Source organism: Mus caroli, unplaced genomic scaffold (assembly GCF_978045245.1).
Source record: "Mus caroli unplaced genomic scaffold, Mus_caroli_1 scaffold_3, whole genome shotgun sequence".
Classification (NCBI taxonomy): domain Eukaryota; kingdom Metazoa; phylum Chordata; class Mammalia; order Rodentia; family Muridae; genus Mus; species Mus caroli.
The window spans coordinates 46,593,282-46,605,466 of NW_028227258.1; the positions used below are offsets into that span (position 1 = coordinate 46,593,282).

A 12,185-nucleotide genomic window follows, 5' to 3' on the forward strand; every position below is an offset into this window, starting at 1 on the left:
AAGCCTTGAAGATATGGGCACAGGGGAAAAATTCCTGAATAGAACAGTAATGGCTTGTGCTGTAAGATCGAGAATTGACAAGTGGGACCTCATGAAACTACAAAGCTTCTGCAAGGCTAAAGACACCATCAATAAGACAAAAAAACCACCAACAGATTGGGAAAGGATCTTTACCTATCCTAAATCAGACAAGGGACTAATATCCAATATATATAAAGAACTCAAGAAGGTGGACTCCAGAAAGTCAAATAACCCCATTAAAAAATGGGACTCAGAACTGAACAAAGAATTCTCACCTGAGGAATACCGAATGGCAGAGAAGCACCTGAAAAAATGTTCAACATCGTTAATCGTCAGGGAAATGCAAATCAAAACAACCCTGAGATTCCACCTCACACCAGTCAGAATGGCTAAGATCAAAAATTCAGGTGACAGCAGATGCTGGCGAGGATGTGGAGAAAGAGGAACACTTCTCCATTGTTGGTGGGATTGCAAGCTTGTACAACCACTCTGGAAATCAGTCTGGCGGTTCCTCAGAAAATTGGACATAGTACTACCGGAGGATCCAGCAATACCTCTCCTGGGCATATATCCAGAAGATGTCCCAACCGGTAAAAAGGACACATGCTCCACTATGTTCATAGCAGCCCTATTTATAATAGCCAGAAGCTGGAAAGAACCCAGATGTCCCTCAACAGAGGAATGGATACAGAAATTATGGTACATTTACACAATGAAGTACTACTCAGCTATTAAAAAGAATGAATTTATGAAATTCCTAGCCAAATGGATGGACCTGGAGGGCATCATCTTGAGTGAAGTAACACAATCACAAAAGAACTCACACAATATGTATTCACTGATAAGTGGATATTAGCCCAAAACTTAGGATACCCAAGATATAAGATACAATTTGCTAAACGCATGAAACTCAAGAAGAATGAAGACCAAAGTGTGGACACTGTGCACCTTCTTAGAATTGGGAACAAAACACCCAGGGAAGGAGTTACAGAGACAAAGTTCGTAGCTGTGATGAAAGGATGGACCATTTAGAGACTGCTGTATCCAGGGATCCATCCCATAATCAGCTTCTAAATGCTGACACCATTGCATACACTAGCAAGATTTTGCTGAAAGGACCCAAATATAGCTGTCTCTTGTGAGACAATGCCGGGGCCTAGCAAACACAGGAGTGGATGTTCACAGTCAGCTATTGGATGTATCACAGGGCTCCCAATGGAGAAGCTAGAGAAAGTAACCAAGGAGCTAAAGGGATCTGCAACCCTATTGTTGGAACAACATGATGTACTAACCAGAACCCCGGAGCTCTTGTCTCTAGAGGCATATGTATCGAAAGATGGCCTAGTCGGCCATCAATGGAAAGAGAGGCCCATTGGACTTGCAAACTTTATATGCCCCAATATAGGGGAATGCCAGGGCCAAAAGAATGGGAATGGGTGGGTAGGGAAGTGGGGGGCGCTATGGGGGACTTTTGGGATAGCATTGGAAATGTAATTGAGGAAAATATGTAATAAAAATATCAAAAATTAAAAAAAAAAAACCAGAGACACTGAAACTTATAGAGGAGAAAGTGGGGAAAAGCCTTGAAGATATGGGCACAGGGGAAATATTCTTGAATAGAACAGCAATGGCTTGTGCTGTAAGATTGAGAATTGACAAGTGGGACCTCATGAAACTGCAAAGTTGAGTGTCGGCACCAGGCTGCCTGGGAGCCCTCGCCGTGCGCGCTGCCGCTCGCCTCGCCCGCCTCGCCCGCCTCGCCCGCCTCGCCCGCCTCGCCCGCCTCGCCCGCCTCGCCCGCCTCGCCCGCCTCGCCCGCCTCGCCCGCCTCGCCCGCCTCGCCCGCCTCGCCCGCCTCGCGGTGAGTACACGGCTCCGCCGGGGAGGCGGCTCGCTGCCTCTTGTTTCTCGAGCGCCCGCGGCCCGGGTGCGTTCGCCGCCGACTTGAGGATGGGGAGGCGGGCTGGGCTCCGGAGGGCGTGCGCTCGCCTAACCTGGCTTCGCGCGCTCGCGGGTGGAGCAGTGGCGCTCCGAGCTGCCGGCGGGATTGAGGTCGTAAGGGCCGGTAGAATAACAAAGGATCCTGGAAAAGTTGGAGAAGATAAAGTACATCCAGTATCCAGATTAGGAGATTGACAGACCAGGAAATGCACAATTTTGAGGAGGAGTTAACATGTCCCATCTGTTACAGCATCTTTGAAGATCCCCGTGTACTACCATGCTCTCATACATTTTGTAGAAACTGTTTGGAAAATGTTCTTCAGGCATCTGGTAACTTTTACATATGGAGGCCTCTGCGAATTCCACTCAAGTGTCCTAACTGCAGAAGTATTATTGAAATTGCTTCTACTGGCATAGAATCCTTACCTGTAAACTTTGCATTACGAGCAATTATTGAAAAGTACCAGCAAGAAGACCACCCAGATGTTGTCACCTGCCCTGAACACTACAGGCAACCATTAAATGTTTATTGTCTACTAGATAAGAAATTAGTTTGTGGCCATTGTCTTACTATAGGCCAACATCATGGCCATCCTATAGATGACCTTCAAAGTGCCTATCTGAAAGAAAAGGATACACCTCAGAAGTTGTTGAAACAGTTAACTGACACACACTGGACAGATATCACTCGCCTTATTGAAAAGCTTGAAGAACAGAAATGTCATTTTGAGAAAATAGTTCAAGGTGATAAGGAAGTTGTTCTCCAGTATTTTAAGGAGCTTACTGATACATTAGAACAGAAAAAAAAGTATTTTTTGGCAGCTCTTTGTGATGTTGGCAAAATGATTAATCAAGAATACACTCCACAGATTCAAGGAATGAAGGAGATAAGGGAACAACAACTTGAGTTAATGACAATAACGACATCTTTACAAGATGAGTCTCCACTTAAATTTCTGGAAAAAATTGATGAAGTCCGCCAACGTGTGCAGATGTTGAAACAGAGACCACTTCCTGAGGTGCTGCCTGTTGAAATTTATCCTCGAGTAAGCAGTGTATTAAAAGAAGAGTGGAGCAGAATAGAAATTGGACGTATTAAGAAAGCCGTTATTCCTGAAATGAGAGTTTCTTCAAAAAGAACGCCATGTTCCTGGTCTGATAATGATGAAAAAGAAATGGAACTTTTTAAAATTTTAAACATTGCTATAGTTTCACTCATTTCAGTGATACTAATGTTGATACTCCTTTTCAACCATCACATAATAACATTCTTAAATGAAATCACTTCAATATGTTTCTCTGAAGTCTTTCTCTCTGTTTACCAGAGTTTATCTAAGAACTTATATGACTTAAACAATACAGTGTGCTACACTTTATATTTGTTAAAGGAATTTATGTGGAAAATAGTTTCTCGTTGAAAACCTAGAATTTCCAGTTTTATGTGGGCTTCTGTATAGCAGAGGCTAAGCATTGATTGCTAGATGGAAAGTCTGTGGCTGTTACAGAGAAATACGATAAACTTCCCATGCTTGGCTACAAATGCTGTCAGAAATGAGACATTATCTGAAAGAAGACTAAAATCAAATTAGAAAATGACAACTTTTGGGTTGAATATTAATACCTTACCCTGTTTTTATTGGCTTGCTAGTCAATGTTTTATTCTGATTAATAGGTCTTTTTCTTTAACTGTTACATGTTATAGTGGCTAACTTGGCAGCTCTTTGTATATGTAGATATAAGATTTTTAAACAAATGACAAGATCCTTGAGGTCCACAAGCCTATTTTGATGATTTGAAGCTTTTCAATGCACAGATGGAGAGGATATATAAGTTGTTTCAAAAATCCAGGCCAGGATTGTTTAAACATTTTTTGGGGTCAAGGCTATTCATAGGTTTAGGAGCAGTCATCCCAAGTAGCACTGCTTGCTGCTTGTGGATAGTACACTTGAGTTTAATTCATCCTTGATTATCAGTGAGGTCTCAGAACCCATCAAAAAGTGTCTGCACTGCTGGCTTCAGCACCACAAAGCAACCAAGTACATATTTTGATTTTGTAGTATTCTAGCCTTGTTTTTATATGAAAACTATACGAAACATGTACATTAGGACAATCATGTTTATGTGACTCATCTAATAGATTATGATGTAAAACTATATTCATCTTAAAATGGTCTCACCCTGTAGCTCGAGTACTGGGATTACAAGTATGAGCTGATGCTGTACTTGTTTAGTTTTAAAAGAGGTCATTAAGTCAGAACCTTTAATTTTGCTCACTTGATATGGCCTACCATGATGCATGTGGTAGAACTTTCTTTTGGTTCACAGCCATTGAAATCTCCCAACACAATGTTTTCCAGAAACCCTATGAGGTGCTCTTGAATGGAGACCTTATTTCAAATAAAAGCTGTGTTTCTTAAGGTCAGAACACTGCTGACAAGTTTTATCACTAAGGTCCACTGATCAGACTCAAAATCTAGGCATGGTAACAAAATGAGGCCATTTTGAAGATGTAATGAAGGTGAGGGGAAATTATGTAAATATTAGCAAGCGAAGAACATTGGAACATTTTTCAAGGGGTTATTAGCTTCTTTGTAGAGATGAGGAAACAAACTAAGTGCCAGTGTTAGCAGGTGGGAAAGCTCATTCTATTATGCTTTAAAAAAAACTTGAGTAGCCTGATCTATGTAATTAACTGAAACTTCTATTTTAGTATGCCCAGTATTACATTGTAGGCTTGATGATTTTGAGTACACAATTATCTTTGTGTTCTGATATACTGTTTTATATCTTTGCCAAGAGGCTGAGTTTGTACAACTTAAAAGTTTAGAAATTCTGGGTTTTATGTATAACAGTACATTTTAATAAATGATATTTTATTGAAGTATTAAAAAAAAAAAAAGAAACTGCAAAGTTTCTGCAAGACAAAAGACACCATCAATAAGACAAAAAAACCACCAACAGATTGGGAAAGGATCTTTACTTATCCTAAATCAGATAAGGGACTAATATCCAATATATATAAAGAACTCAAGAAGGTGGACTCTAGAAAGTCAAATAACCCCATTAAAAAATGGGGCTCAGAACTGAACAAAGAATTCTCACCTGAGGAATACCGAATGGCAGAGAAGCACCTGAAAAAATGTTCAACATCGTTAATCATCAGGGAAATGCAAATCAAAACAACCCTGAGATTCCACCTCACACCAGTCAGAATGGCTAAGATCAAAAATTCAGGTGACAGCAGATGCTGGCTAGGATGTGGAGAAAGAGGAACACTCCTCAATTGTTGGTGGGATTGCAAGCTTGTACAACCACTCTGGAAATCAGTCTGGCGGTTCCTCAGAAAATTGGACATAGTACTACTGGAGGATCCAGCAATACCTCTCCTGGGCATATATCCAGAAGATGTCCCAACCGGTAAGAAGGACACATGCTCCACTATGTTCATAGCAGCCCTATTTATAATAGCCAGTAGCTGGAAAGAACCCAGATGCCCCTCAACAGAGGAATGGATACAGAAATTATGGTACATTTACACAATGGAGTACTACTCAGCTATTAAAAAGAATGAATTTATGAAATTCCTAGCCAAATGGATGGACCTGGAGGGCATCATCTTGAGTGAGGTAACACAATCACAAAGGAACTCACACAATATGTATTCACTGATAAGTGAATATTAGCCCAAAACTTAGGATACCCAAGATATAAGATACAATTTGCTAAACGCATGAAACTCAAGAAGAATGAAGACAAAAATGTGGACAATATGCCCCTTCTTAGAATTGGGAACAAAACACCCATGGAAGGAGTTACAGAGACAAAGTTTCGAGCTGTGATGAAAGGATGGACCATCTAGAGACTGCTGTATCCAGGGATCCATCCCATAATCAGCTTCCAAACGCTGACACCATTGCATACACTAGCAAGATTTTGCTGAAAGGACCCAAATATAGCTGTCTCTTGTGAGACGATGCCGGGGCCTAGCAAACACAGGAGTGGATGCTCACAGTCAGCTATTGGATATATCACAGGGCTCCCAATGGAGAAGCTAGAGAAAGTACCCAAGGAGCTAAAGGGATCTGCAACCCTATAGTTGGAACAACATGATGAACTAACCAGTACCCCGGAGCTCTTGTCTCTAGCTGCATATGTATCGAAAGATGGCCCAGTCGGCCATCACTGGAAAGAGAGGCCCATTGGACTTGCAAACTTTATATGCCCCAATATAGGGGAATGCCAGGGTCAAAAGAATGGGAATGGGTGGGTAGGGAAGTGGGGGGCGCTATGGGGGACTTTTGGGATAGCATTGGAAAAGTAATTGAGGAAAATATGTAATAAAAAATATTAAAAATTAAAAAAAAAATCATAGTGGAAAGTTACCCAAATCTGGGTAAGAAATGAGTATTCAGGTAAGAAGCACTTATAACACAAACAAGCATGACCAGGGTTTTCATCAGTTTTCTTTTTAGGATGTGTACTGTCTAGTTTTATGTCAACTTGACACGGCTGGAGTTATCACAGAGAAAGGAGCTTCAGTTGGTTAAATGCCTCCACGAGATCCAGGTGTAAGGCATTTTCTCAACTAGTGATCAAGGGGGAGAGGCCCCTTGTGGGTGGGACCATCTCTGGGCTGGGTGTAATGGGTTCTATAAGAGAGCAGGCTGAGCAAGCCAGGGGAAGCAAGCCAATAAGGAACGTCCCTCCATGGCCTCTGCATCAGCTCCTGCTTCATGCCCTGCTTGAGTTCCAGTCCTGACTTCCTTGGTGAAGAACAGCAGTATGGAAGTGTAAGCTGAATAAACCCATTCCTACCCAACTTGCTTTTTGGTCATGATGTTTTGTCCAGGAATAGAAACCCTGATTAAGACAGTATGATAAAGCATCCTGATGAAAACAAGCTTAATGTGGTCAGGATTGATGTTTTAACAGTTAAGACCAGGCAGTGGTGGCGCACGCCTTTAATCCCAGTGCTTGGGAGGCAGAGGCAGGCGGATTTCTGAGTTCGAGGCCAGCCTGGTCTACAAAGTGAGTTCCAGGACAGCCAGGGCTATACAGAGAATCCATGTCTGGAAAAACAAACAAACAAACCCACAAAACACAAAAAACCACTTAAGACAATTTACTACTCTTGGAGATGAGAGGGTTATGTTTCCAACTTCCACATTGTGGTCTCACAACTGATTGTAACTCAAGTCCCAGGTGTTCAAACTTCATCTTCTGGCCTCCATAAGTGCCTACATGCATATGGAGCAAATACAGGTGAGCCAACACATATCTGAACACGAATAAGATCTTAACAATAAGTAGAAGTGTGACACAGTAAAGATTTTGGGTTGAGTCAGTTTAAAGTTACATTCCATGATGCTGGGGAAGTCAAGAGAGCAGGATCTTAAGGGAGCTGTTCACCATGCATCCATTTCCAGGAATATTTATGCTCAGCACAGCATTTCCTTTTTAAAAATCCAGCATCCCATACTAGGGAATGGTGTCATCCACAGTGGGTGGGTTTTCCCAAGTCGATTAATCTAACCATACCCAGATCTCACAAGTATACTCAGATACTTGTCTCTTAGCTTGTCCAGATCTTGTTAAATTGATAATTAACACTAACCATCACAGCCAGAAAAATCATCTCTCCAATGCCGTATATTTGTCAAGATGTTAAAAGAAAATTCAAAGGGGTATTATGAAATCCTTGATTAGATATTCCAGTGAACATTTCCCTTTGCCAATTTCTTTCAGAATTGTCCCAGAAAGGGTTTGTATTTTTGCCTCTGTTCACATGTGAGTGGTATCTGCATAATGTGCTGAACTGTGAAAAGTAGCTTGGGCCCCAGTTGAGCTAAGGCTCAAACTCCCAGAGCTCTGAAAGAAAGGTAGGCATTTGCCTGTTCCTGGACACCAGGACCCTGTCACTAGCTGCAGCTTTCCTTCCCAGACATCCCTCCCTGCAAAAGGTATTTAACTTCAGGCCTACCCTGAGAAGTGGGGTATGGTTATACTCATCCACTTTCCACCATGTCAGTAAATGCCTTAAACCCACGGACTGCCTCTTTTCATCGGGATCCACCTTGGAGAGCCATGGAGAAGGCCTTTGCCTATAGAGCTCGAAGAAAGAAGATTTTGTGCTTTGTCTGCTTGCTCCTGTCTCAATAGCAAGTCCATTCCTTCACTGGCATCACTGGCATTAGAGCTTATTAGAACTTTTTGGGTTTTTTTAATTCTTTTTTTTCCACCAAGACAGGCTTTCTCTGTGTAGTCTAGGCTGTGCTGGAACTCACTTTGTAGACCAGACTATCCTTGAACTCAGAAATCTGCCTGCCTCTGCCTCTGCCTCACAAGTGCTGGGATTAAAGGCGTGCACCACCCCCACCCTGCTTAGAGCTTATTTTTTAGGGAATATGGCATATATTGAAGACCAGGGGAGACATCCAGACTTGTAGACTGGATGTTGGACCTTCTGTTCATAGGAAGACATTGTTGGATTAGTTGGACTACAAACTGTAAGTCATTCTAATAAATCATATATATGATTTATTAGTTTTGTTTCTTTAGAGTATCCTGAGTAATACGGATTTTGGTACCAAGAGTGGTTTTAGAGCAACAGAAGTATAAGGATGAATATTTTAAGTACCTAGAATGGGCTTTCCAATTTGCCAACACCTATAGTTACCAAAGTCTCTCCAGTTACTGAAGCCTCTCCTGTATTTATTGAATCTGTACATAGAAATTTTGACTGTTTGTGGAAAAATAAGGACACTGAAGATGCTGGATGGTTGCTCCTAGAATCTCTGAATAAGCTGAGAAAGGAATGAATTGAGAGTTCATGATAAAATTAATAATTGTCTAGCATCTCAGAATACAGTGAAGGACCACAATGAACTTGTTAATAAAATTGACAGCCGTTCAATGTGGATAGTCTAAAGGTTTCTAACTGTGCCCTGGAAGAGTTCTCTTCAGCAGCCACAGAACTCTCCTCATGAAAAATAAATCTGAAGCCCTTATTAGAGTAGTGACTGAATTACAGTGAAAAATTAAAGTCCCTTCCTTAGACAATGTTGGCAGTTAAATTAACAGCAGTAATTGGTAAAGAGTGAGATCTATAACTATGGGAATACCCTATGATGGATCAAATATGCTTGGCTTATAAGGAGTAGTACCGTTAGGAGGTGTGGCTTTGTTGGAGGAAGTGTGTCACTGTGGAGATGGGCTTTGACAGTCTTCCCCTGGGGCCCTTCAGATCAAGATGTAGAACTCACAGCTCCTCCAGAGCCATGCCCACCTGAACACTATCTTTGTGACTTGCATACAGCCTCAAAGGTAAGGATTCTCCTCTAAGTAGCAATTGATACTCCTTATATAACCTTGGCAAAGTCCAAAGGGATATTGATATTGTAAATTCAAGAGCTTGCTGAGATTTCTAAGTTTTGTTTACTTCTTGAATTATAACATAACTTAGTCTAGGCAGGGGTGTTTTAATTCGAGAAAATGCACATGTGTGTGTATACATACATGTCAGTGTCCAATATATTGTATGGTTTCTCCCACAACCTGGATCAACAGGTTCAAAAATAAAAGGGTGGAAGGGGAATAGTTCTACTCCCTATTATCCCTAGTGACCCACTAGGATTTTTTTTTTCTTCCTGGTATCAGAATTTTACATTCTGCTGGGTTAGAAGTGTTGGTTTCCTGAGGGGGAAGCACTCCTGCCACAACAAACATTCCATTGAACTGGAAGCTTAGACTTCCTCCTGGACACTTTGAGCTTCTGATGTTCTTAAACCAACAGGCTAAGAAAAGAACAACAGTGTAACGAGGTGTGGTTGATACAGAGGACCATGGTAAAACTGGATTGCTTTCTCACTGTGGAGGTAAGAAAGCTTATGTCTGGAGTGCCTGAGATCCTTTAGAGTGTCTCTTGGTGCTACCATGTCTTGTGATCAGTGTCTATTGGAAACAACAACTGCCTAATCCAGGCAGGCAGAAAAGGGGCACAGAGCCTTCAGGAATAAAGATATGGTCACTCCATGAAACATGCCAAGACCTAGTGAGGCAGTTGCCAAGGGAGGAGAGAATACAGAATGGGTAGCAGAGAACAGTAGTTATAAATAAAAGCAGGGACACGAGGATTCTAAACTGACATGAATGCTCGTACACGGACAGATACTTGTTTTCTCTCTTCAGTTTATCACATAGCATCAATTAAGAGAGTATTAATGGTTATCATGTTTGAGATACTAAAAGCATATCCCTCAATTGCCACCTATTTGCAATTTAATGTGTTTGCAGTTGTATGGAGAATAGTTATGTAGACATTATTATGACCTGGTTAAGTATCTAATGAATTTGAGACTGTATATAGAATAGATATATTGTGTTTAGGCATTATTATGACCTGGTTATTGTTTTCATTTTGAAATTAGTTATGACATGAGATGATTGTGTGCCAAACTGATAAGGGGTAGACTTGTAATAACTATTCTTGATGTCAATTTGACTGCATTTGGAATTACTTAAATGGAAAAGTGAATAGCATATTGGTGAGGGATTTTTGATTATTTTGAAATGGGAGGATCTACTTGTAATCTGGATCTTTGAGGGAGAAACACACACCTTTAATCCAGATATAATCAGGCCAGCCACACCTACTGCTGGAATCCTATATAAGCACATGGAAGAAGGAAGCGTTTGCACTTTGCCTGCCTGCTTTCACCTTGCTACCAAGTCCATTCCTTCACTGGCATTAGAGCCTACTTCTTTGGGATTCCAATGTATACTGAAGACTAACCAAGACAACGGACTTGTAGCTGAGCATCTACTGGATTATTAGACTTTGTATTCATAGCCAGCAATTGTTAAATTAGCTGGGCCACAGCCTGTAAGTCATTCTAATAAATCTTCTCTCTCTCTCAGTCTCTCTCTCTCCTTCTATAAGTGACATTACTATAGACAACCCTGACTAATCTAACTAGCAGACAAGCTCCATAGGTCCTTTGTTCTCTACAGCACTGAGATTGCCAGAACAGATCATGACACTTAGCGTTATGTTTTAAAATTACAGTATAATTATAACAACTCTCAGCTTTTAAAATATGGTTTCTGGGTTTAAACTCAGGTTTATCTGCTTTCAAGGTAAGTATTTTACGGACTGAGCTATCTTCTCAGTCCTAGCAGATTGCTTAAAAAGCAAAGGAGAAATCAAAATGAGTATGTAAGCTAAGGGAGAGGGCAAGAAATGGAACTAGATTAGATCATTATAAAACTGAGTACTTTTTGAAGGATGTTTTTTTGAGGTAGCCTAACCAATGCAAACCCTCAGCTACAACACAGGAACCATATATATATATATATATAATATATATATATTCTATTAATTGAAAAGAACTTCCAGATAAAAAAGCACATGTACATTTTAGTTAGCTAAAAAATTAAGATGGACATATGAGACTTGCCCCACCCTCCAGCCACAGCTTCCAGGTCTGCAGATCTGTGGTTTTGGATTTCTGTTCCACAGAATGAGGTTTACCAAAGTTGTCAAGAATAAAGCCTTCTTTAGAGATACCAAGTGAGATTTAGAAGGCTACCAGAAGGTAAAAATGACTCCCATGCTCATAAATGATTGCTGATAAATGGCAAAATTAAGCTGCTCAAATATAAGATAGTAGTTCATGCCATTACTCAATTGTATATACCTGTAAAAGGAGGATATGATAGGCTGCACAGTATAGGTATATGAACTGTCAAAATACAGGTGAAAGTTGGCCTCACCAATTATGCTGTAGCCTAGTATACTGGTCTGCTGCTGGCCCACAGGCTTTGCAATAGGTTTGGAATGTACAACATCTATGAAGGTCAGGTGGAGGTGACTAGAGATGAAAACAATGTGGAAAGCATTGATATGACTATCAATGCTTGGCACCTGCACTTGCTATTTGGATGCAGATCTTGCCCAAATTACAGTGGTACCCTGAAGGGAGATGTGAATGGAGACTTGTCTATCTCTCCTAGACCGAAACAATTCCCTGGTTTTTTATTTTGAAAGCAAGGATTTCAATGCAGAAGTACATCAGAAGCACATCATGGGTCAAAATGTTGCAGAAGAAATATCGGGTTGCTCAGAAGAAAGGAACACTTCCTCACAGCTCAGAAATGAGCTGCTGAGAGCTAAAGCAAGTTTCTATTAAGCTTTATCTTTTCTTTATTTAATAAAGACAATAAAC

The 12,185-nt window shown here is 40.8% G+C and overlaps 1 protein-coding gene across 1 annotated transcript; it reads left to right on the forward strand.

Moving 5' to 3' along the window:
* Positions 1–1,785: 1,785 nt before the first annotated feature.
* Positions 1,786–4,811, forward strand: LOC147005466 (tripartite motif-containing protein 59-like). The gene is made up of 2 exons (XM_085835567.1): positions 1,786–1,882; positions 2,091–4,811. Exon 2 carries the CDS (start codon positions 2,169–2,171, stop codon positions 3,378–3,380), a length of 1,212 nt encoding a protein of 403 aa, XP_085691693.1. The 5' UTR covers positions 1,786–1,882; positions 2,091–2,168; the 3' UTR covers positions 3,381–4,811.
* Positions 4,812–12,185: the final 7,374 nt, after the last annotated feature.